Genomic DNA, 27049 nt, shown 5'->3' on the forward strand with positions numbered 1-27049 from the left:
TAAAATGATTGATTTCACCACAAATTTTACTCTGCATGTTAAATTTAGTATGTACTTATGAATAATTACGCGTTCCAAGATAATAGGCATAATATTTGTTGACATTTAATTCTAAAATGGTTGTTCGATTTTAAAACTGTCAGAATGAAACATTAAGTTCAACGCCGTTCCTATTATTTTGTCGCAGGAAAACCCATGCGTAATCAAGAAATTGCATATCCGTCGCCAGTAAACTTCTTATGTAACGACCAACAAGTTACATAAAGCACGACTTTTTGCGCTTTTTCGGTTACATAGCAGTATGTTTCCAAGTTACAATGTTTCCTATTGTAAATATTGAATATGTTAAGTAGTCGTTGCTGTTACTTACTTGTAACAATGTGTGCTGCTTGGGCTGACTGTACATGTCAATGGTTGCTACTCCGTGATTGATCGGAACTGGTAAGAATTGCACTACGATCCAAATGAATAAGGGATGGGAGTTTCCGCTTACTCTCGAAGTGCAATTTTAGCAGATCTAATATTATATTATTGGCGCCGGCCAAGTCCTTACAGTCAGTTGGGATGGGGAAGGAATGTTAGGGTGTGATCATTGTTGCTTCTAGAGACCGAGAATACCTCTGCATCTCCACAATCACCACGGGAAGGATGTTTATTAGTGAGGGAGGAAAATATCTGGGAGTCACCTCTGGTCGATGATGCGATCCATGGACAAAGGGGAAATAAACGACTTATATTTAAAGCTAGTTTTGTATTTTTGTCTCGAGAAGTTTTTGGTAGAAGCTTTAAAATATACGTCAACATCCACAATGTCGAACAATTCAAAAGATGTTTTTATTAATGACGAAAACTGAAAATTACATGTATATATTTTAAATTATATGAAACAGGAATAATGCCGACACTTGTAGTGACGAACTATACATAGTTTGTTTGAAAATTACATATGAGTATTACTGAGCATTTTGTCTCGATATGATAGAAGTTTTAAAATATACGTCAACATTCACAATGTCGAACAATTCAAAAGATAATTTTTAATTTTGTCAAAAAGAGAAAAATATATGTATATTGAAATTGTATAAGAGGAAAGCATAATGCCGACACTTATAGTGACGAACCATACAAAGTTTGTTTTAATATTACATAAAAGTGCCGCTTTCAAAAAAAAGTGTTGTCACAAGCATGAAACGAACTTATCAGTTGGTAATCCATCCTCGACTGAACATAAAACTGACACTGACACCAAAACTTCTTGGCGTCCCGAAAACAAACCGTCTTGCTTGTGCTTATCCCAAATACACGCGTGAAACCGTGAGCAAAATCTATCCGACGACGCAAAACCGAACTGTCCTGCTTGGGCTTCACGAAGCACTACCCAGCAAGACGCTCCGAAACAGGAAAAAAAATCTCCGGCGACGAAAACACGCGCGGAACCGTGAGCAAAATCTATCCGACGACGCAAAACCGAACCGTCCTGTTGGGCTTCACGAAGCACTACCCAGCAAGACGCTCCGAAACAGGAAAAAAAATCTCCGGCGACGAAAACATGTTCGAAACCGTGAACAAAATCTATCGGACGACGCAAAACCGAACTGTCCTGCTTGGGCTTTACGAAGCACTACCCATCAAGACGCTCCAAAACAGGAAAAAAAATCTCCAGCGACGAAAACACGCGCGAAAAGCCTCAGAAAAATCGCGTACTATACATTAAACAAAAATGGTTACACACAAGTTCGTCAAAATTAATTAATCGCAATTTTAAACCACTAATCGTGATTAATGTTATGATTAATCATTACGCGCTGAATAAAGCTGTTTATAATCTTGAGGAAGATTTGAGAGTTGACAAACGATATTATTATTTCGTTAAAATAATGAAATTATTAAAGGATTCCTACAGGAACCTTTCGAAGATTTTTTATGGCATGAATTTTCAAAATATTCCTCCAAGGGTTTATCAACTACTTCTTCTTAAATCTTCTTCTTCTGGAACAATTCCAACTACTTTTTTTATTTTTTTAGATTTTTTGTGGATTTTCCAGGAAAGATTGAAAACATGCATTGATAAAAAGGTAACGACTGTTTATTTTGTTCTTGAACGCTAACAGTTGGCGCCAGCGACCTTTCGCCAGCGGCGCCAGCGTACCTTTCGAACATTCAGATACTTTCACTGGCCGCTGAGTTACGACACTGTTGTTTGTCTTACACTCGTTGAACGCGCTACACTGGGTTCTCGAATTTCTCAAACTTTCAACACAAGCGCATGGAAGAATAGTAGTCGAAGAAACTGTCAAAACGTATGGAAAATAATGAAAAACGTAAATTTACTTGCAATTAGGAAACTGAATGAAAAAAGTAGTGATTAGAAATCAAGTGTAATGTGAATACATATATTTTTTGTGTTTATTTCATCTTCCGTTGTGCTTTCTTTGCATCAGGATTTCGTTTTTACTTCCACTGAAAAAGAGCCATCTCAGTTTTGAATATCACCCTATTGGAATTTCTCGTAATATTTGTTCTGAATTTGTTGTAAACATTCATTTCCAAATATTTCTAGGGCTTACTCAAGGTATTAGTTCGCCGTATTGCTCCATCATTTTATGCTGATTAGTTCCTAGTATCCTTCTAAAAGTTTTCCTGGTCTTCAGGAAGGTAACAAAAACTCTTTAGGGATTTCATCTGTATATTTTCAAAGCATTTAAAATCGTACAGTTGTATCTGTAGGAATCTCTCCAGGAAATTTCGTTTTCTAGAGACGTTTCCACAAAAGACGTTTTCCATGAATTACATCAAGATACTCTTCCTAAAGCTCTCCAAAGAAATTCCTAGAATATTTTTTAGCAAATCAAAAGTTCTTGTTCAGGTATTCATTTAAATGTTGTAAATTGATTTTGTCTGGAATTAATAACTTTGTCTAAAATATGTTGCATCAATTTGTTCAGAAATTGATTGTGTGATTTCCCAAGAAATTATTCCATTATTTTTTTTCTCAAGCCTCTTGAAAATCATTAGGAGTGGTTTCAGAAATGTTTAATAGAGTTCATCTAATGCTTCCATATGTTGTTACTGCCGACATTTCTTTATAAAAACCTTCAAACACAGTTGAGAAACTTCTGGAGATGTTTTCGAGAAATCTTAAGTAAATTAATTCAGATTGTTTATGAGTATCTGGAAGAATTCTTTTAGTTATACTAGAAAGAATTCTTGAAGTTCCTTAGAAAACCATTTAAGTATTTCGGAGAAGATATCTGAAGGAATTTCAATGATCTGGGTGAATTTTTTTGACATTTAATGTAGCTACTGAAGTTACTTATGAAGAATCTCAGAATAAATGTTTAACGAATTTTGAAAACTTTTCATTAGGAATCTCCAGAGAATCTTCCGAAAAGAGATCCCTGGATGTATTCTTGTTGGAATTCATGCAATAATTTATAGCAAAATCCCAGCCAAATTAACAGCAGAAATGTCTAAAGAAAAATCTTCAGGATTTCCAAAAAAAGAGAAAAATAAATTTTGGACAGCCTTCCGGTGTACGTTTTAAATTGCAGTTTTTAACTTTAATTGTTAATTAAGAGAGTCAGATAAATTCAGAAATATACAAATACAAACACAAATTTAAAAAAAAAACAATCCTTAATTAATTCCTGAAAAGAAATCAAAAAGAAATATTTGCTGCAATCTGTTGAGAATTACTATACAGTAAAATGGGGCAAGAGTTTCTTTTTATTAATTCTACTTCAATTCAAAACTAAACTTATAAATGCCATGGTGGTCCCAATGTTATTCAAGTAAGAGACTTTCACTACACATATCACATATCAGAATCAATTGTGATTTGGAAAAGTTATGGCTATTTGTTGTTTTTTATGTAAAAATTATAAATTTCTGTCAAACTTTCAGTGCATGCAACCAACTGAAGATTAATTTTTTTTCGAATTAAGTAAGGGTGTTTCTAGACATACCATAAGGATGCTTTGGGGTGTATTAATTTGTACACAAATGCTTGGCCTAAAGCGGGGCAAAACTTCGGCCCATATATAAACTCGTGGAAAAATTAACCAATTGCCCTAAATCCACATATCTTCAAATTTAGCGAAATTTGCCTGATCGTGCGGAAAAAGTCAACAAAATTTCACATTTTCACTTAGTTTTGCAAGTATTTGGCTGGTGCGGCAGAAGTTCGTTTATGACAATCAATTTTGAAACTTTTATGACTGAAAATGGGTAAACATTTAGACACAAGTTTGTTCAGCAAAATTATCGCCAATATGTTGAAGTTCCACTGAGTGGTATTTATTTCTTTTCAACTACAGCCAAACCTCTTTTGCTCACTTTTTTACGCTCTCTCTGTCAACGCTTTAAATTCTAATTTACGCTCTCTCTTTTTACGCTCGAAATTCAAACTTACGCTCCCTCTTTTTACGCTCCAATAATTCCAACTTACGCTCATGTTTGATGACGACCTACTTGAACCTATGTAATATGTGTATTTCTGGAACGGGACCGTTAAGGAGATACCGGAAATCCATGTCTGACGGAATTTTGAATTCCAATATGGCGACTTCCGGTTTGTAAAAATCACTTTATGCCCATATAGGGTATTTTTGGAACGAACGGGACTAATGAGTACATGACGGAAATCGATGCCTGACGCCATTTTGAAATCCAAGATGGCGTTTTTCGTATTATTTGGAGGTACACTTTTATTCTTTTTAAAAGATTCTAATAAAGGACTTGATCTAATATGTTTTATTTGCTCATCATTCTGTAGTTGATACTTTTATTCTGATGTTCCTAGAATATCAAAACAAGATATTTTGTAATTTTGTTTGTCAAAGTTGAAGTTTATAAGAAAATTAAAGAACTAAATGCAAACACGAGGTATTAGTTGAATGAAATATACTACAATACCGTAATATTTTATACTGATCTTTATGAACTGTAAGAACGAAATAAAAATTCATTTTTTAGTTCGGGGTAGGTTAACCGAAATGCGCTCCGCGTTGAAAATTTATCCCATTGGTCACCACCAGCAAGCAAGCAATTTGATTGATTTTCAACGCGAACTGTTGTCAGATTCTCCAGTCTTCACCGGAAAAAATATGTTAGATTTTTGTATTGGAACTTTACTCATCCCATACTTTTTTGCCAAAAAAAAGTAGTTTTAGATGAAAACCAAAGGATCATGAACAATTCAGCTGTATTTATTTGCACTTTTTTATAAAAGACTTATCGTTTTCTGTTTGATATTTTACTCATTATTTTATAGCTAATGATTTGTTCAGATGATATTTAAACATCATAAAAATGATTCACATCGCCATAACTATGTAAGTTCTAATATTTATAATGCTTTTTGTAACGTTAAACACAAAAGTGGATTACACAGCAAAAAAAAGTTGAATAAATGAATAAAAAACGAATTTAATACTATACCATTTAATTCCGCTATACTTATATTAACTGTTTATTAATATATATTCCATTGAACAGCTCAAAGATTTATTGTAAAAAATGTAGTAAATTTAAATTTGTTTTGATCTTCAATTTTGGACCATCAGAGTAATGTTCAATGTCAACGATCAATCTCTTATGTTGAAATCGAATGCACTTAAAATTTACACGATTATGTTACATTCAAGCATATTTTGTTGAATATTAAACGAAATTATGTATCAATAGATCAATTGATTGCACTACATTGAAATTTAAATATTTGTATCTGTGTATATGAATCATACACAGTTCGAACGAAACGTGTAAATTTCTGAGACATATAATGCTGTAACGAGGTTACAGTATTTTAATGTAATCTTTAATTACAAAAAGCAAAACAGTATGAAATGTAATATTATTTCCGTGTAGCCATTTTTCGCGTACCAGGTCTCTGAGTCCACAAGTTGCGATTCAACAGTAGAGTCCTTATCAAAACTAAAAACTTGCGTTCTTAAAGGAAGTACACGAAAAACGACGAACATTAACGAACTCGGGTACCGCCGGTACAGGGTAATAGCCCAAAAATTCTGAAAAGCCATCCTCTTGAATCTAAGCCGTCAACCAGTTAAGACGCAGTGTGCGAAGAAATCAATAGAAAAGTGATAGTTAAATAGGGAAGTAATAGTATCTTATTAAGAGTGAAAGCTATTAAAAAGTGTTCGCAGTTAAAAGAGTAAGATTATTAAAAATTTGCCAAATTGTAAACATTAATAGTCATTCCCATTGTACCAATAGTTTTTCGAAAACGTGCTCGGAACAAAAATTTTGATTGGTTCTGGTGTTTCTGTGCTTGTTAGCAATCAGGTAACTTGTGTGACCCCAACGAAGAATGAAATTAGAATCTAATTCCGAATATTGTTTCGCTTGAAGAATTTTCCTTCAAGTGAAGGTCCACCCTTAGGACGGGGCGAATAGTCCAAAGCCTCCACCGTCGACGGTATTCATCGACGTGGTGTACGTTGGGCCGATGAGCATAGTGCCAGTGCAGCATAATCAGCCTCGTGTCGATGTAGCGAGTGACAGATCGCCGTAGCCAAGATCACCATCATAATTAGTTCGGCCAACAACAACAACCTCAAATTCACCACGCCTCCGAGAACGTCACAGAGCGAGCATCATTGTGACGCTCAAAACGTAACGCCCTGTCTTCGCTAGCGGCCGCTAGAGGGCCGTGAGAAGTTGAAACGACGGCACGTGTGCGCTACCCGACCAAAAAGGAATTCGAATAGAGGAGATTGGAACGGAGAAAGGATTCGGAGTGTGAAGGAAAAGGATTCGTTGGATCAAGAAAGGAAGAAGAAGGATTAAGGACAATGGGAAAAATATCAAGTAAGCGCTACCCAAAATTGTAAATACTAACCCCCTACATTTTAAGATGATTATTATAAAGCCATGAGCAAATCTTAAATAGAATAAATAGGTACCTAATGCATTTTCCAATCTTGGCAAGATTTTAGATTTCGTACCTTTAGAGAAAGAGAGCTGGTATTTTCAGATTTCGGTTTTCGGGACGAGTAGAATAGGCTCTGGGTAGGAAAACCTACAAAGGAAACCTATCCACCCTGAAGTGTTGAAATCATTTGTTTGATAGTTTGCTTTTATTCGTTGGAGGTCGTGTATTGATGTTTCGGTCGTGGGTCAACGGTCGCGATTAAGGACTCGCCCTGAGGTCTCGCAGCCGGGTCGGGATTCTTTGTTTGAGACAACTCGCTCCTTCGCGGCAAGATAAAACTTGCCTGGCGCTTAAGCGGAGGTAGTATTACATCCGAGGTTTTGCCGCCCCTAGTCCCGTTACATTTGGCGCCCAACTAACGGTTTTTTGAATTTGTACAGTATTTAGTTAAATTGAGTAGGATTAGTTTTGAAGTTTAAGTGAATTTGTAGATATTTAAGAATTGGGATTGAGTTAGTTACGTTCATTGAAGATATATTTCGGATTAATATTAGAATTGGCTTTAAATTGAATTTGTTTTGCTGCATTATACAGAATTTGAATTTTTATTTTTACTGAATTGAATTTTTATAATAATATAGTTCGATTAACATATAATTATTTCTTTTTCTATTTTTCAATATTTTTTTTTATTTATTCTCCATTTTGTGATTGCGAAGGTGACCTGAAAATATAAAGAAAAACTTGTTAAAATCATGGAAGTTCAGAATTTTGAAAAAATGGATTATTATATTAATCCTAATGATTTATTACAAGATGAAATTGATTATGAATTAAAATTGAGATGCTTAGCAATTGATGGATCCGTCCAGGAAAAACGCCAAAAGTTGAGACAAGCCCAGTTAGAAGAAATTCGGAAACAGAAAATTTTAGAGTAAAAAAATCAATCACGCAAGAATATGATACGGTGAAAGCAAAGGTTCAAGACATCAAACATGTAATTCAGTTTTATCCCGAGCAAAAACTTATTTCCCGACTTAGACATTGTAGACTTAAAATCTTTCGAGCGAATGCGATCACAAGAGAGCAAATTCGGTTGAAAAAGAACTTTCATCAATCAAATAAATGAAAGCAATTCTCTCCTAAGCTTGCTGATCCATTTTCGTTGTCTATAGGAGTAGCAAAAATAGGGACAGCGTGTTACGACCTAGAAGATCTCAACGGAAATCGTTTGGGCGTGTATCACGCTACAAATCTACAGAAGAAATAATCAATTGAACCAATTTACAGCTATGTCTGATGCACTCTAAAGCACAGTTACAATGAGATTAGTCCAAAAAAACACAAACTTACGGTTTGGCAACTCCGAGTTCGGCGGGAGGGATTGGCTTCAATAACAGTTTTCATCCTACAAGCAATCCCCTCTTCGCGTCTCGATGGCATCACCCTAGGACTGCTTCTGACCTAAAAGAAGAAGAAGCATTTAGTTCTAGTGGTTTGAGATAAAGCTATGTAATAGAATATGCAAGAGAAAAACCGGTTGCCCTAGAACGATCAGTCAGCTTAACCACCCAAGCCCGGAGTTCACCGAGGTGAGCTGAGATGGGAGAGTACGCTGGAAGTCGGTGCGAGTCTGTAGGGCCAGACGATGACCAGACTGACGTTCGAACCTAGATTCGTCTCTTACATATCCTTGGACAAAGTTTCACAACACAAAAACACTTCGAACAAGTCCTAAGTTCACAATTTTACAGCTATGTACAAAAACAAACGATAATAAACACTGTGAACGTTTACCACAGGCACTAGAGCGTAAACATTGTATATAGTCTGTTTTTTTTAAGTTATTCCTCAACTTAATCAATGAATTATCACTTATTTTCCGTATTCTTCAGTTGTACATAATATGTATCATAGTTGTTCAGTGCGGGGGCGTAATGTTTTCGTCCGATGCGCAGTGAGCGACATTTAGTGCGTAGATGATTACCGTGTTTCCATAGATCCACCAATGTAATTTTCCTGTTAGAGTTCCATTATCAGCATCCATAGTCCATTCCTAGTGTTCCATCACAATTTCCAATAGTATTTTTTAGTTTTTCGCTTAGTTTCAGCAGCTTTTTAGACAATTTTCACAATCCTGAACTGGTTCCATGTTTTTTTCTTGTTTCACTTTTGTTTTGATTTTCCTTCTTTTTCATATTCACCACAGAGATTTTGACAGTAAGATATGTCAAAGCTTTTCGTCGATTTGTTTGACATGTCGATCAATCAGTTTACAGTAGAGGCTGTTTCAACAGGGATACCGTAGGTTGATGTTATTTTGGGAGCTCTGATAGTTCCTGCAACAAAATAAGTAGTTTGGTTGATGTATGTTCGGATGTTTCCGGATAGTTCCAAAACATAAGTTGATGTTGGTTTAGAAGTGGCTGAGAAGTTTCTCGGCGATTCAAGTAAGGGTAGTGAGATGCGTTGTGAGCTACGCAAATGAAGTTTTTCACTTAGGTATCCCATATGAACGGCACAATATAATTGGCAAACTTAAAAAAAATAGGGTTTAGTTCTTAGATACGCGTTACATATTAGAGTTAATTGTAAATATTCAGAATAATAATTGAAAAATACCATGAATTAAAAATAAGTAAATGTATATATGCAGCAACACAAAAGTTTTTCCAAGTAGTTTAAAAAATAATACCAGAGCAATTTTATCGTCTACATATGACTAGTTATTTTTTGTACCACAAAAAAATAAATTCAGTCCCTTCATTCATTTTTTTTAGTTGGTAGGGGGAAGTGTAACGAGGTTACAGTATTTTAATGTAATCTTTAATTACAAAAAGCAAAACAGTATGAAATGTAATATTATTTCCGTGTAGCCATTTTTCGCGTACCAGGTCTCTGAGTCCACAAGTTGCGATTCAACAGTAGAGTCCTTATCAAAACTAAAAACTTGCGTTCTTAAAGGAAGTACACGAAAAACGACGAACATTAACGAACTCGGGTACCGCCGGTACAGGGTAATAGCCCAAAAATTCTGAAAAGCCATCCTCTTGAATCTAAGCCGTCAACCAGTTAAGACGCAGTGTGCGAAGAAATCAATAGAAAAGTGATAGTTAAATAGGGAAGTAATAGTATCTTATTAAGAGTGAAAGCTATTAAAAAGTGTTCGCAGTTAAAAGAGTAAGATTATTAAAAATTTGCCAAATTGTAAACATTAATAGTCATTCCCATTGTACCAATAGTTTTTCGAAAACGTGCTCGGAACAAAAATTTTGATTGGTTCTGGTGTTTCTGTGCTTGTTAGCAATCAGGTAACTTGTGTGACCCCAACGAAGAATGAAATTAGAATCTAATTCCGAATATTGTTTCGCTTGAAGAATTTTCCTTCAAGTGAAGGTCCACCCTTAGGACGGGGCGAATAGTCCAAAGCCTCCACCGTCGACGGTATTCATCGACGTGGTGTACGTTGGGCCGATGAGCATAGTGCCAGTGCAGCATAATCAGCCTCGTGTCGATGTAGCGAGTGACAGATCGCCGTAGCCAAGATCACCATCATAATTAGTTCGGCCAACAACAACAACCTCAAATTCACCACGCCTCCGAGAACGTCACAGAGCGAGCATCATTGTGACGCTCAAAACGTAACGCCCTGTCTTCGCTAGCGGCCGCTAGAGGGCCGTGAGAAGTTGAAACGACGGCACGTGTGCGCTACCCGACCAAAAAGGAATTCGAATAGAGGAGATTGGAACGGAGAAAGGATTCGGAGTGTGAAGGAAAAGGATTCGTTGGATCAAGAAAGGAAGAAGAAGGATTAAGGACAATGGGAAAAATATCAAGTAAGCGCTACCCAAAATTGTAAATACTAACCCCCTACATTTTAAGATGATTATTATAAAGCCATGAGCAAATCTTAAATAGAATAAATAGGTACCTAATGCATTTTCCAATCTTGGCAAGATTTTAGATTTCGTACCTTTAGAGAAAGAGAGCTGGTATTTTCAGATTTCGGTTTTCGGGACGAGTAGAATAGGCTCTGGGTAGGAAAACCTACAAAGGAAACCTATCCACCCTGAAGTGTTGAAATCATTTGTTTGATAGTTTGCTTTTATTCGTTGGAGGTCGTGTATTGATGTTTCGGTCGTGGGTCAACGGTCGCGATTAAGGACTCGCCCTGAGGTCTCGCAGCCGGGTCGGGATTCTTTGTTTGAGACAACTCGCTCCTTCGCGGCAAGATAAAACTTGCCTGGCGCTTAAGCGGAGGTAGTATTACATCCGAGGTTTTGCCGCCCCTAGTCCCGTTACAATGCACATAATTAGAGCGTGGAATATCATGGATATTTACATGATATGTCATGTAAACTTCAATTATATGTCATGTAATCCAGCAGGTTTCTGTGTGATTACATGACATTTAACACATTTTTACATTATTTCAGATTTAAATTTACATGACGTCATGTTTACATCGCATAAATGAAGTTTACATGACGTGTAATCTTCATTAATTTTAACTGTGTAAGTACTCATAACGAAAACTCGTTTTTTTTTTATAACAAAACATCATAATAGTATCATAAACTCATAAATATGACATGACATGGCAAAAGTAATTTTGACCGCCAGGTAATATGGAAGCTGCCCATAAAGGTGTGTACAAAAACCGTTAAAATGATTAAATAATACGTCAATTGAGCTTCATTGAGGAGATGTAAAAACAAAGTCATGTAAATTTAGATATGAAATAATGTAAACTTCAGTCATATGTCTCGTTATTTCACATACTTCTGCTAGTTTATATTTGAAGTTTACAAAACATAGCTAATTTATATACTATGTCATGTATATATCAATAATATGTCATGCTCTAATTATGCGAATTTAATATAGCAGAACTTAGCATATTTAATTCCAACCGTTTGGATATCGAACAATTTTCTCAATCGCGGCCTAAAAATTGATCCAAGGGGCGATTGTCAACGATTTGCATGGACTCCACTTCGCCCCTTCTGAAATAAACAGTAAGATGGATGTCCTCATAGTGCAATGTTTTAGACATAGTATAAAGATGCAAAATAAATGCACACGGCGGTCGTTTCAATGTGAACTTAGTTTTAAGATCACCAATCCACATTATCTAACCTTCAATAGTAAAAATACCTTTCCGGTAAAAAAATGAAAAACAAAAACAATGGTGCTTGAGACAAAATTTGGTTGTGTTGTGTAATTTGCCTCTTAGACCAAATTTAGATTTAGGTTCAACGATCGAAAGCGGCTCTGGCAACGTCTTGACGACTTCTGTAGAGATGAAAAAAATGCTTAGTTGAATATCAACTTTACGCAGTTGCATGAACTTCTCTTATGGAACACGGAAAATAGGATGTTGTTAGTTTAAAATGCTTGAAGTGTATAGAGCAAAAATTAAATATCCACAATCAATTGAAATTTGTACATAAGGGGTCATGTACAAATTCTATCACGCTTCAAAGGGGGAAAGGTGAAGCTTAGCGTGACAAGGTTTACAAATTTTTCGGAAGGCACATACAAAAGAAGACGTGACAAAGGGGGAAAGGGTCGAAAAAGTTGAAATTATACTTATGACACACTTGTGGTATACGTACCATGGTACAATTATCTTGAAATGGGTTCCATACTGATAATTGTCTTCATTCAAGATAGCCTTGGAATAATTTTCTTGACAACTTGTACCATGTTATATGTATCAGATGTCTGTCGAAGGTATTAGGCGTAACATAATTTGTGTCTGTCCCTAAGTTAACATTTAAAGTTAAGTATCAGAAACCTATATACACAAATAAATGAATATCTTCCATCTTATACATTTTACTCAGAAGATAAGAAACACAGTACCAATGAAATTGCTGGTAAATAACTGAATTTACGATTGCTGATATGCCCGATGAGTAGACACGGTATCTAGCACTGAAAAACATGCAAGAGAACAATAATTGGTGTTTGGGGTGATGGTTACCTCGCACCTGTTGGATTATTTAGGGATTGGGTCCATTCAAGGCAGACAAGTTTTGCACTGCTCACAATCGTGTTTCAATCTCTTGGAAAACAGGAGAATAAACACAAACGTAGAAAGCTTGGTTTCGTCATGCAACCGATCTCAGCGGGCGTCATTTCCGAAGAAGGAAATCTAAAAGTAACTGTTGTTGTGAAGCAGGTCTGGCAGCCAGCCGAGAGGTGAAGGGATGCTGTGAAACAAATTGGTGGCTGATGATGCTTTTACCACAACTCGCCGGTACAACTCGTTGGCTAGAGAAAGATTTTTTTTATTGCCGCTCAACTGAACGATCTCAACGTGAACATCTTTGCCTTTCCTAAGCAGCCAGCAGTTGTGGATTGTCTTAGTGACCTAAGATCTCTTAATAGCGACCAGCGACAAGCGATGGTGAAATGTCTTCTAATTGGTATTACGTCCCCACTGGGACAAAGCATACTTCTCAGCTTAGTGTTCTTATGAGCACTTCTACTGTTATTAACTAAGAGCTTTCTTTGTCAAAGTGGCTATTTTCACATTCGTTTATCGTGTTGCAAGCACGATGACATTCTAAGCCCAAGGAATTCCAAGGAACTTCCTTTACGAAAATATCCTATACCGACCGGGAATCGAACCCAGACACCTTCAGCATGGCTATGCTTTGTAACCACGAACTTTACGAAGGCCCGAGCTGGTGAAATGTATTCACCCGAAAAAGGAGGCCTCCTCTACACCTGACTCGCTTTCAGTCACTTCGGCGCGTAAAGTCTGCGGAAGAGCCGTCACTTCAAAAGTGATTAACATATTTCAGATGGACTTGGCCTATCACGATAACGACGAATTGATCGCCATCGCTTCGGAGCCCATTAGACATTCCCAAGAAGCCACAAAACTAATTATGTACCACTCGTTTGGGGTTCGGAACGGTGGCGGTGGTTTGATTGTGGAACACTTCTTTTAGTGCCCTGCAAAAATACATGAAGCGTTTATTCTCTTTGCGTCGGCATCAAGATAACAAAGGGTTTTAGATGTACCGCTGAAATAAATTAAATACGTAATACTTTTGAAGCACATAATGGCATTTTTGATTGCAAATTTCTCAGTAATTTACATCTACTGAATGATTTTTTGACATCAACAAGCAAAAACATAAGCATAAGTATGATCAAAATACTTATCGCAAATGCAATATTGATGAGGAAAGGAATAATAATTCAGACCCTTTTCTCCCAGGATACACCTTACGATATTTCTTCGGGGAGGGGTTAGTGCATTTAGCACTTAACACATGTAGCAGAATTAGCCTAGGCAAACTGCTTCTTCTAGCCGACTTAAACAATATTACAGGAGTCTAGCCTCTGCAGCCAACTCTTGGTCGGAGCGCCATAGGCGCAGCAATTCTAACAAAATGTGAGTAACAGCCGCAGTTACTACATTCCAGCACACGGCATCCGCACACATTCTCTTTATTATATTTGTCAGGGACGTATCCCCTCCGCATGTAGCGAGCATGCGACCTCTCACAACAATGAAGCGGGGGCAACCGAACACGACATGCTCCGCTGGTTCCTCCACACCAGCACAATTGGGGCACGCAGGAGATTCTGAGTGCCCGAACCTATGCAGGTACTGTCTATAGCAACCATGTCCTGACAGAAACTGCATCAGATGGAAGTTCAAGATGGTTTCTTCCATACCAATCTGACACATTTGGTATTAGCCGATGGGTTCATTTACCCTTAGTGGAGTTATCCCATTCCTGCTGCCAACTTCTGAGCGTTTCCTCTTTATACGTGTTGCGGACTCCTATGGTACCGTAATCCGGGGTAACATTGATAAGCGGGGTAACATTGATCGGAATGACTCATATGGTTCTAATAAACATTTATTGATGAAACATTTTCGAATCATGAATGGTTCCTCTCTTTCTTATATTCATAAGCTAATGAAAGTTAAGGTTTTTGCCAAAATTGCTTTTATTTCATGCGTAAATTTGTCAACTTTTTGAAACAATGATTTCTATCATTTTCACTGACACTACCAAAAATTCATGTCTCACATGAGTTCTGCAGAAGATGTGATCAAGAAATATGCGGTTATTACTAAAAATAGCATCGCCTAAAACGATTCCGTTGTCAAATCTTTTGTAAGTATATTCAATTGTGCAACATTAACTAATTACAATTAAGAAATATAGAATTTCCTTAGTAAATTGCCTACTTTTAGGCGTATTCCGCGATTCAAGGTGTTTTTAATTTTGAAATAACTCAAAAAGTAAATGACTTGTAGGAGTTTGGTCTTCATATTCGGCTTCAGGAGCCATGATTTTAGTAAGTAACGACATTTCCAATATTACCGAACATTGTTTACTTGGGTGATCAATGTTACCCCATATCAGCTGAATCAAAAAACCACTTAAAACATTTATTTAAACATGTTTAAATATTTCGAAAAACAAAATAAAGTATATAGTTAGGAGCGGTGGGTGCCAGTACCTGTTTTAAAAATATAAAACTTGTAACATTTGTATTGTAAAATGAAAAATTTAAGAAAAACTCAAAAAAATTATCAATGTTACCCCGAATTACGGTACCTCTTCGGTGTAAGCATTGAACATCTTCCTTGATGATGAGCCCGATGGGTGTCATCACGGCTATGATGCACACGGCCTCTTTAGATACCGTCCGGCATGCACTTGCTACTCTTAAACACATTATCCTGTACATGCTTTCCAACTGCTTTAGGTTTCTGCTCGTTCTAAGCGCTTTTGACCAGATTGGTCCTCCATATCTTAGTATGGATCACCTGTAGGCTTTGTATGTGCAACATTTCACTTATAAGATGTCGCGAAAAGGCCTTCTAAGTACAAAAGTGTAGGCGATGTACGTGCATATATTGTGTGATGAATAATAGCATACAATGCGAGAATGCAAATTTTCTACCGATCTAACCTGTGATCTTATGCGACTTACCTTATGATAACAAATGTTTATTTGACAGCTGCTACGGATTGATTCGACTTACTGTGTACGAGTGTACGGGACGAAACAAAATGTACAAATTAACTCAGAAAAGAAGCGTTTTATGCGAGGAAACTTATCAATCTAACGATTTCATCCACCGTGTTTTTCGATTTCGAAGTAGTTTGTATGAATAAACGAGTTATTACGTGAACTTTCATGCGATTTCTGGATGTCTGGGATCCAGAGTGACAACCGCGTAGTAACGGATGCCGCTTCTCTTATGTTCGATTGGTACTTCAGCTGTCTGAACGACCAACTGGATAGCGTCCAAAGTAGATTTACCTTTCCTGAATCCGAACTGGTTGTTGGACAGGCCGTCCGCACTCTCCGTATACGGTACTAGCCTGTTGAGAATCAACCTCTCCAATAACTTGCCCGTCGTATCTAGTAGACAGATAGGTCTATACGCCGATGGGTCACCTGGTGGTTTTCCCGTCTTTGGTAGTAGCACCAATTTCTGCCGCTTCCATACATCCGGGAAGATTCCTTGATCAATGCAGCGTTGCATCGTGGTTCTTAACATGTATGGATCCGCGTTCACTGCCGCTTTTAAGGCAACATTCGGGATACCATCGGGTCCCGGTGCCTTTTTTGACGCGAATGATTTCACGACTTCTGCCAGCTCTTCGTTCGTCACTCTCGTCACTTCTCCTTCATCTGCCGCATACGGCGCTCTGGACCATGGGCTTGTGGGATGGTGCGGGAAGAGTGCATCGATTATCGATCGAAGTAACTCGGGCGACTTCTCTTGGGGCGCTATTGCACCTTTAGTCTTAGACATTACCGCTCTGTAGGCGTCACCCCATGTATTCGAATTGGCACTCTCGCATAGACTATCAAAGCATGCCCGTTTTCGACTCTTGATTTCCTTTTTGAGAGCCAACCTTGCCTCTCTGAATGCTGCACCGCGTTCTTTTCTTGTGCCTCTGTTCGTACGCGTTGCATTCTTCGTCTAGCATGAAGGCAGATTGCTCGAAGATTTGCAATTGATTCGCAACTAGCTCTTCACCGTTTAGTTCCAGAGTGTTCCATTCGCACCTCAGGGCTTCAGTGAATACCGAGTGGGTCCGATAGTAACACCACGTCAGTCTTGGTTTCCGAGACTGACTGCCAAAGCAGCTGCTGGACTGCATCACAGTGCTTTAAATTTAACTGTGTTACTTCCGATTTGGCTGCTTTGATATTCCGCTTGTGCCCGGACATTTGGGTCCGCCCGTTAAGTGTGCGCTGTCTGCTCTGTCGACACATATTAGGCACTTAGCAATTTGCTTACAATCGGCTTACAATTCGGTGCCGCATTTTCTGCACAACTTACATCTGTCGGGACCATTGCAATTCCACGACTTATGGCTCTTCCCGAAACACTTGAAGCAAACTTCAGGAGGCTGTTGTATGCTCAGCCAACCACAAACCGATCAGCCTACATTGAGTATGCCCAAGTTCTTCGCTTTGTTGGCATCTGTGACCAGCAGCCTGATCGCCGCCACCTGGGTGCCCTGCGGGCCCTTCCTATGGTGGATGGCCTTACTGGCTACTTCGATGTCACACTGCTCTTTGAGGGCAGCCGAGACCTCCGCTGCATCGGTGACCTCATCCAGATTTTTACACTGGAAAGTCGCTTCAGCAGTAACTGATCTTACATCAAGCTCGTCACCAAGTACTTCTTGTGCTCTTCACCGTTTTCCTTGGCGTCCTTCTTTAAGACTAGGATAATTTCACCAATCCCTAGTTCGCCTTATGCTCTGCACATCTGCGCCCAATGGCGATAACTTCTCCGTGCTTCGCGTCGCCTTAAGAACCTCGGCGTATTACGCTTCCTCCGTTTTGATAACGAAGGCTTCGCCTAAATTCCTACGTTTCGCTGTTTTCGGTTTAGCGCTCTCTTTGGGCACCGTTTTAGGTTTCCTCTATTGTTTCTTATTTCCAACTCGTACCCACGGGTTGCTGTTGCCTTTCGCTCGTGGTTCCTGTGGATGCACTACCTGGTTCGGGTTATCCCGTGGCTCCATTTTCTTGGCTTTCTTGGTATTAGGCTTGGTGTTGGCCCCTTCTTTGTTGCCATGTCTCTGGAGGACGGCCGCGTAGGTCACTTTTCCCTTAGCAACCATACGTCTTTTCGCCACGTATTCATCCTCGAAAGGTCCCCTCTTTCGCATCGCGTATCGAATAATATCATCAGATATATTCGCGTTGCCTGTGAAGGAAAACACTTCGTCTTCTCGTAGTCCTGCTTTACAGCTGAGCCATCGGTCACCTCACATGTTACACTGGAGAGGCCAGTGCCTACCTTCGTCACAGTGGCGAGGCTTTTGCCCACACTGTCCTCACTTAAGTTGATGTTGATGAACCTTAGCCGGTTACTGATAGAAGGTTCTCCTTCACATTCCTTGTTTTGCTCTCCGCTGGAATAGTCGCTTTTATGATCCCATGGTTATCTATGCAAGCAGGGACGCCATGCTAGGTTCGACATAGTCCTTTATGGGGTACTAGGTTCAGTGCCGGATCAGCGCAAGTCAAGTAATGGTATCTGAGGCAATTCCTGCCCAGTTGGATTCTCCCGCCCAGGGTTAATAACTGTGGAAGTGCTCTTAGATCAGAAATCTGGGAAGCTAGCATAACTTTGAAATTCAGAAGATCGATAAGTGGTCGATACGGGTCATATTTGAATGATGATTTTTTTATTGAACGGACACTGTATCACCCGATCGGCCCTTATTTCGTCTGTATATGCACGAAAAATCATTAAAGTAGACAGGAATGTATTTTTTGGCGAAATTCATATAAAGCATCATTTCTCGAAATTAAAAGAAATAAAAAAATAGTACCTACTGATTGCTCATAATGGTGATAAATATCAGGTCTGCCTAATACATTGTGTTTTTTTTTAATCGTGTATTGTTACGAATGCCACGCAGTACAGTACACTGTACTCCAAAGAACGTGATCAAAATGGTTGCTTATTTTACTGGCTTGTAAAATGTATGGGAAAACCGTACTGATCTTCAACTTAGTTTTAAATGTGAGAAAAAACTCGTACTTATATCATTTTGGGCTTTAACTGTAGTTTATTTTGGGTAACATTCAGGAAACCAAAGAGTCATTACGCGCAAGCTTACGCAATATATATTTTCGAGCGGTTGACTGAGTTTAGAGTACCGTAATCCGTGGGCAAATTGATCACCGGGGCGAATTTGATCTGGTCGGTACCAAAAGACGGTGTCCGGCCATTTGGCCGAACGCCGTTTGGCTGAACGCCATTTGGCTGAATGCCATTTGGCCGAACGGGTCATTTGGCCGAATGCCGTTTGGCCGAATAACGAACAAAAAAATCTATTTTTTTCAACACTGATGTGTAGCATTCCTAAGTGTGGCCCAATAACTGATCAACTAATTAATTTGTTGATCTTTACGATGAGGCGGGATGTCATGTTTGTTGATAAGAGTATAATTAATATGATCCGTTCATTCAGGATGAAGTTGTGAACTTGCGTCAAGACTCTAAGCTGTATACGGTGTGCTAGGGTTTGAAGTTTTTTTTTTTTATATTTTGATCAGAAATTTTCCTTCTTTCAAATATAGGCTTTTCTTTCGATTTGTAATGGTTTAATTATTATTGGCAATAATTTAGCTTATATTTTCAAAGAGCCTTTACCTTCTTTAAATCATCGGCAGTTCTTTGTAGTTATACTGATATAACAATTATTTGCGTTACACCTACTTAAAATTTATAAGAAATTTTTCCTTTTTTTGATCATATGCTGTTCTTCATATTTTTATATTTTTCATAGATATTGGAATTAAGTCTTATAACGTTCATAAAGAGTTTTATTAAAAGCATACAATTTACAGTACAAGGGATAACTTTGGTGAGATGTCATTCTCCACCAAGAATAATATTAAAAAGTGTAAACTGAACTCTGCGCCGTTGATTGCGCATATCAGTGAACCGGACGACTTGGTAAATACTTACGTCAAATAAACTCACTGTTGCACTGCTGTGGAGAAGAAACCAAACTTGTGGTTGCTAAAAATTAATTAATTTACTAAGTACGTTCATAATGATTGAAGCAAACTGATGCTACAGAAGGACGAATAAGTCGTAAAATGTTTTAGTAATTGACAAAAGCTAACTGACTACAAATGCAATGCGAAAACCTATGCTGGCAGCTATTTCCGCTAGCAAAGAAGTGAATAATTGCTTACATCTAGGATGTTCCTCTGAACTTTTCTTTGAAATTCAGCTTTGATATTAATTACAAAATTCATGCTAATTGTAGTTCACAATTTTTTTCAAATTCGGCCAAACTGCATTCGGCCAAATGGCGTTCGGCCAAATGACTCTTTCGGCCAAATGGCGTTCGACCAAACGGCATTCGGACAAACGGCGTTCGGCCAAATGACCCGGAACCGATTTCAAACTATTTCATTTTTAAGGGTCGGTTTTGCATAGAAATATCCACATTTCTTGAAGGTGTAAGCAATACAGTTGGAAATGTCAGTGCTAAACAGTCCACTGGTTCTATGCCTACATCACAACTTTGAATGTCAAAAATGTTGTGTACGCTCAAGTATGAACTACTGAATTAATTTTTGATACCATACAGCATAGCAAGTATAGTTTTTTGCTCATAAATCCGTTTATTCTCTAATAATGTGCTTATTTCAAGGGAAATTGCCTACATTAGGCAAATCTTTAAAGTAAAATTTTGCAATAAAATGATCAAATACTCGAGCTTTTAGAATTTTGACATCATTTTCAAATTCAGGAGACTCAAATTTAGTAGATAGGGAAATTTTTAATTCTTAAACCTGCTTTGTTATATGGTGATCAATTTCGCCCCAGTGTGTCATTTTAATTTTTTGATATTAAAACTGTTTTTATTATATGTTAAATATTATTTCATGAAAAGTCGTTTACATAAACTGATGAAGATCAATGTAGTACTGATTTTATTGAAATTTATTTGACAATATTTGAATTCTTAAGGATAACACAACAAAAAGTTGTGAAATAGTGATCAATTTGCCCCCGGATTACGGTAGCCAAAATGTTCAAACGAATTTAATGATAATTCTCATTGATGTGTTTCATTTTGCAAATATCTTAGGATCATGAGTACGCATTTGGCATACTTGTCCAGTAAGTCAAGAGTTATCTTTGTTTGAGCCATGTAATTCAAAACTTGTCCCCAGACGACACTAGTGAGTATGATTTTTTTGCCAAACATCTCGAACCTCTTAGCTAGAAGAAACCATTTTTACGAAGACGCTGTTTTTCTAAGAGGTCTTGATCATGACATAGCTTAAAAATAAAAGCTTTATGCTCACTAGTACCGCCTAGTGGCAAAATCCCAAATGTCAAGATAGAGTTACTGAGCAATTTTACCGAAGACACCACAAATCTAAGTGGTCAAGATCCTGAGATATTTGCAAACCAAAAGTTTAATATTCACTAGTGCCACCTGGTGGCTAAATTTCATGGCTTAGGCAATGATAGCCATTAAGCTACTGCACAATTTTGTCAAAGACGCCATAGGGGAAAAGCACTAATGTTCGACCTACAAGAAATCTGTGTCAATTTTCGGATTTTCGTACAAAGTAGACTAAAATCGTATGAATGAGTCTAAAAGTAGTGTTGGGTCGAAAATTGGTGCTCTTCTCCTATTTCTAAGTGGTCTGGATCTTGAGATTACCGAAAAACAAAAGTTACTCAGTAGCGCTGCCTGGTGGCAAAATTTCGTATCTAATGGCTTTTCATAATGATAGCACTTGAGCTGCTGAACAACTTTTCCGAAATCGCCATCTTTCGTAGTAGTCAGGATCCTGATATATCAGAAAAACAAAATGTCGATGCGTAGTAGTACCGCCTGGAGGCAGAATTTTGCATTTCAATGACCACCGCATGTTAGCCTTTAATCTACTGAATAATTTTGCTGAACATTATGACTCTCTATTTGAATACTTTTTAAGATATTCATCATGTATAGAAACGGTCGTTGATTTGATTTCGGTCGTAAAAAAATGATCGTGAAAATAATCGTCGTAAAAAGAACGGTCGTTAAAAGAGGTTAGTGTTTATAGTAAGGTACAGTGGGGGAAGTGTATCAGTGGGGTAAGTGGATCATTTGTCAATATAAAGCCTAAATACTTGGATATGTTGAATGTTTTCGCACCATTGCTTCGTTTTAGGTTATATTCTTAAGCCCACACTGATACTATTGCAAAACTTGTACTACACGTACACTAACACAAGCAAACTTGTTAGCTGCAAAAAGTAATTAATTTGAAAATGGTTTTCCATCAATCAAAAATCCATCTCTGTCTAAATTCAAATTCTATTATTTTTTTCGACACATGGTGAGCATTTCAGTTCTAATTGAATGAATCACAATGAAAAATATGTCATTTTTATGAATAAATACAATTATATTGGACATGGTACACTTACCCCTACTTTTTAGTAGGGTGGGGTAAGTGGATCAAGAATAATTATCATTTATTGGCAGACTGCTTAGGAGAATTTTAATAAGCTTTAATACCCGCAAATGTTGTTTTCCTTTATTTTGTTCCATTCCCAGCTTGAATTTGTTAAATTGACCATAGAAAATTTGAATTAATCCACCTAAAAGTTTTTTAACCTTTCTGGTGAGTTGTAAAAGAGCAAAATATACTAATTTTCCAATCGAAATCATAGTCTTGTACATTATTTGACCATATAAATTGTTCTAGACAGATGATACACATATATTCATAAATAAAACAGAAGGATTTCAGTTTGTTATTCAAAAGTAAATGTAACTAATATTTTTAAACCAAGAGTGCTTTTCGAAAAAATCTCTAGGAATTATCCTACAGTACTTCTGTATAACTTATGCGTATAAATGGGTGAATTTTCTCCTAATTTACTAGTTACAATGTTTTTTTTTTTTGTTTTAATTAGTATGAACTAATATATACATACTTTTTGTTATATTTTGATTAAATAAAGATACTTTTTAATTTTAAAGTAATAAAATGTAACATTACTAGCACTAATAACAAGTGCGAGGGTAATATCATTCTTATTAAACATAATCATACTACATTTGTTTCGAGAACAGATTTTTTTTAATGGTGATCCACTTACCGCACCATGGTGCGGCAAGTGGATCATTTGGCGCAAATTTTTAAGCCTCTCATTCTCAATACATAACAATCAGAAAAATCGAAATAAATGACGATTTGAAGTATAATAGTCCCTTATTTGTTATCAACAGAAAAAAGTTTGAGTTAAACTATTCACGTTAGCTGTACATAACAATGAAGTTAACTACACCCGATTCTGTTTTTGCACGGGGGATGCGTACCGTGCAAAAAAAGTTTTCAGTTCAAAATTTCAAAAACCGTGCAAAAAAAGTAACACCTATTCTCGACGTTTCATGCAAAAATAAGGTTTTGGTAAAAAATTTTGTATGGAAACTTTTTTTGCACGGCCGTGTAAAAAAAATCCGTGCAAAAACAGAATCGGGTGTATTGATTTTTCTGTATCCACTTACCCCACGGTACCTTATTATCAACATGAAAAAAGTTTTTTAAGCATAAGCATAAGCATAAGCATAGATGACCGTACAATTCGTAGTTGCTACTCCGTGATTGACCAGAACAATCGAAGTTGCACAGGGAATTAATGAATGGGGCTTGGGATTAGCTTACCATTCTTCAATGTGCACAAATCGAGAGCTCAAATTTAAAAGTCAATAACGGCGCCGGCCACGTCCTTACGGTCATCGGGGAATGGAAGGAATGTTAGTGTGACTACCGTTGTTACTAGAGACCGAGATCACCTCTGCATCTCCACGGTTGTCATGGAGAGGATATTGGGTTAGTGGGATAAGGTAAAGATCTGGGAGTCACCAATGTTTGGTGATGCGAGCCATGATATAATCACGCCTAACCGGATTCGCGAAATAATTCGATAATCGCATTAAACGCCGAACAAGTGTTCGTCACTCGCCCACGCAAGAGCAAGCGACGCGATCAATAGATCAAACACTACTAGCGATCCGCGGCGCTTTTTCATTTCTCTGAGCGAACGACGCGCGACAAGTTTGATCCTGCCCCATCGCCCGCCCCCGCAGGAGCAAGCGTCAAGATCGAAGGATCAAACACTACTTACGAACCGATCACTTTTTCACCGCTTCACTACCGACGCGCGACATATTTGATCCTGCCCTCATCACCCGCTCCCGCAGGAGCCAGCGTCAAGGTGGAAGGATCAAACACTACTAACGAACCGATCACTTTTTCACCGCTTCACTACCGACGCGCGACATGTTTGATCCTGCCCTCATCACCCGCCCCAGCAGGAGCAAGTGTCAAGGTCGAAGGATCAAACACTACTCTATTCAAAAGATGTTTTTATTAATGACGAAAACTGAAAATTACATGTATATATTTTAAATTATATGAAACAGGAATAATGCCGACACTTGTAGTGACGAACTATACATAGTTTGTTTGAAAATTACATATGAGTATTACTGTGCATTTTGTCTCGATATGGTACAAGTTTTAAAAAATACGTCAACATTCACAATGTCGAACAATTCAAAAGATAATTTTTAATAACGTATAAAAGAGACAAATATATGTATATTGAAATTGTATAAGAAAAAAACATAATGCCGACACTTATAGTGACGAACCATACAAAGTTTGTTTTAAAATTACTTAAAAGTTACGCTTTCAAGAAAATATGTGTTATCACAAGAATGAAACGAACTCACCAGTTGGTAAACCATCCTCGACTGAACACAAAACTGATACTGACAGCAAAACTTCTTGGCGTCCCGAAAACAAACCGTCTTGCTTGTGCCTTCCAAATACCTACCCAGCAAGACGCTCCAAAACAGAAAAAAAAAATCTTAGGAGCCGAAAACACGCGCGAAACCGTGAGCCAAATCTATCGGACGACGCAAAACCGAACTGTCCTGCTTGGGCTTCACGAAGCACTACCCAGCAAGACGCTTGAAAACAGGAAAAAAAAATCTCCGGCGACGAAAACATGCGCGAAAACGTGAGCCAAATCTATCGGACGACGCAAAACCGAACTGTCCTGCTTGGGCTTCACGAAGCACTACCCAGCAAGACGCTTGAAAACAGGAAAAAAAAAAAATCTCCGGCGACGAAAACATGCGAGAAAACGTGAGCCAAATCTATCGGACGACGCAAAACCGAACTGTCCTGCTTGGGCTTCACGAAGCACTACCCAGCAAGACGCTTGAAAACAGGAAAAAAAAAAAAATCTCCGGCGACGAAAACATGCGCGAAACCGTGAGCCAAATCTATCGGACGACGCAAAACTGAACTGTCCTGCTTGGGCTTCACGAAGCACTACCCAGCAAGACGCTTGAAAACAGGGAAAAAAAAAATCTCCGGCGACGAAAACATGCGCGAAACCGTGAGCCAAATTTATCGGACGACGCAAAACTGAACTGTCCTGCTTGGGCTTTACGAAGCACTACCCAGCAAGACGCTTGAAAACAGGAAAAAAGAAAAAATCTCCGGCGACGAAAACATGCGCGAAACCGTGAGCCAAATTTTTCGGACGACGCAAAACTGAACTGTCCTGCTTGGGCTTCACGAAGCACTCTATCAACATGAAAAAAGTTTTTTGACTGGATTAACTTAATTTGTTGATGCACAAGTTTCACTACAGATGCAGCACTTAGTTTCCAGACATTCCTGCATAATGTAATCTAAATTCCTAATGCGTGTGCTTGGTTGCAGATTACCTAGCCCAAAGTGTTACAGTAGATTAATTGCTATACATTTCAATTCCTTCAGACCCCACGATTGAAGCATGTTTACACGTATGCCGCTATTTGCTACTACGTGCATTTTTTACACGTCTATACAACCAAGAACCGAGCGCGAAAATGTTGTTAAACCGTGTTTTCTCCATTCTGTTTCAGATACAGCGCAGTGCGGAGTTGGAGGTGCCGGTGGCAATGGCTTCGGCGGGAATGCCGGTATAACAGGTGGCGGAACTCTTCCGCGCAGGACGACAGTCGGCTACACCGGGAAGCACCAGAGTCTCCTGGGGAGTTCGGGTGCTGGACTCGGAGGTGGTGCCCATCTCATCTCTCCGGGTGGCAACTCGGGCGGTCCCGGAGGCGGCACAATAATCGGAGGAACCCTAACGCATCACTTGCACGGAGGAGGTCGATCAAACATTGGGGGCAATGATGGTGGCGGTGGTGGAACCGCTGCTGGCAATGTGTCTGGCTCCAAAACGGTGAAACTGGACGACCTGATACACCTGCCGGGACCGCTAACCGAAGACGCGGTCATGCGAACACTCCAAACCAGATTCAACGAGGGGAAGTTTTTCGTAAGTACCTACCTGCCATCGCGGCGCGTTGACTGTTATTTGTTTTTATTGCACTGGATTATTACCGGAGCTATTTAATGCGGCCGGGTTGACGCAGTTGGTATGTTGGCAGGCCGGGTTATTTTGAACTCAGACTTCGGTTGTGGCTGTATGACGGATTTGTCATAAAATCGCCTCCATCACGATTGTATTCGTGTTCGTTGGAGTTTTATAGTTTCGGACGGGTATGTTGGGTGGCACAACTATAGTTGGAATACCTACTCGGACGAGCATCACATCGAGATGGAAGATATCTGGACTTCTCTGACCATAAAGTATGTAATTACTGAAATGGAGCGAGTCTTACATAAATGAAATTTCCACAATAGTAAGTTACTATAGTAACTATAAGCATAATAGTAACTCAGTTTGAATAGAATTTTACACAAAACGTCATCCTATAGAACTATAAAAAGACTTGAACAAACATGTATTTTCATCCTATTCCAAATTTGTTTATATGTTCTGGGTCAGTTTATGAACTTTCTGAAGAACAAACTAAAAAACCTTGAAGATTACGGTGCAGCTTATTTTTCAAAAGTTCTCAAAACCCAAAATTCGTGTGCTTGTCTGAATTAAAATCACATAAAAAGAGAAACCTCAATATTTGAGCCAAACATATTTGGATTTAGAGGTAGCGCAAGCGACTTGAAGGTGAATTTCCAAGTTAAAAAGCATGCAATAAAGCATTTATGTATATCTTTGTTATGGTCCACCCT

General features: G+C 38.2%; 1 protein-coding gene across 1 annotated transcript in view; it reads left to right on the plus strand.

Annotated features, from left to right (window-relative positions):
• Window positions 1–27049, plus strand: part of LOC5576295 (unconventional myosin-IXb) — a 162103-nt gene that overhangs the window by 94280 nt on the left and 40774 nt on the right. Inside the window, 1 exon segment of the mRNA XM_021845262.1 lies at window positions 25873–26291. Within this exon segment, the coding sequence (XP_021700954.1) occupies window positions 25873–26291 (419 nt within the window).

This window comes from Aedes aegypti, chromosome 2, assembly GCF_002204515.2.
Source record: "Aedes aegypti strain LVP_AGWG chromosome 2, AaegL5.0 Primary Assembly, whole genome shotgun sequence".
NCBI classification, from domain to species: domain Eukaryota; kingdom Metazoa; phylum Arthropoda; class Insecta; order Diptera; family Culicidae; genus Aedes; species Aedes aegypti.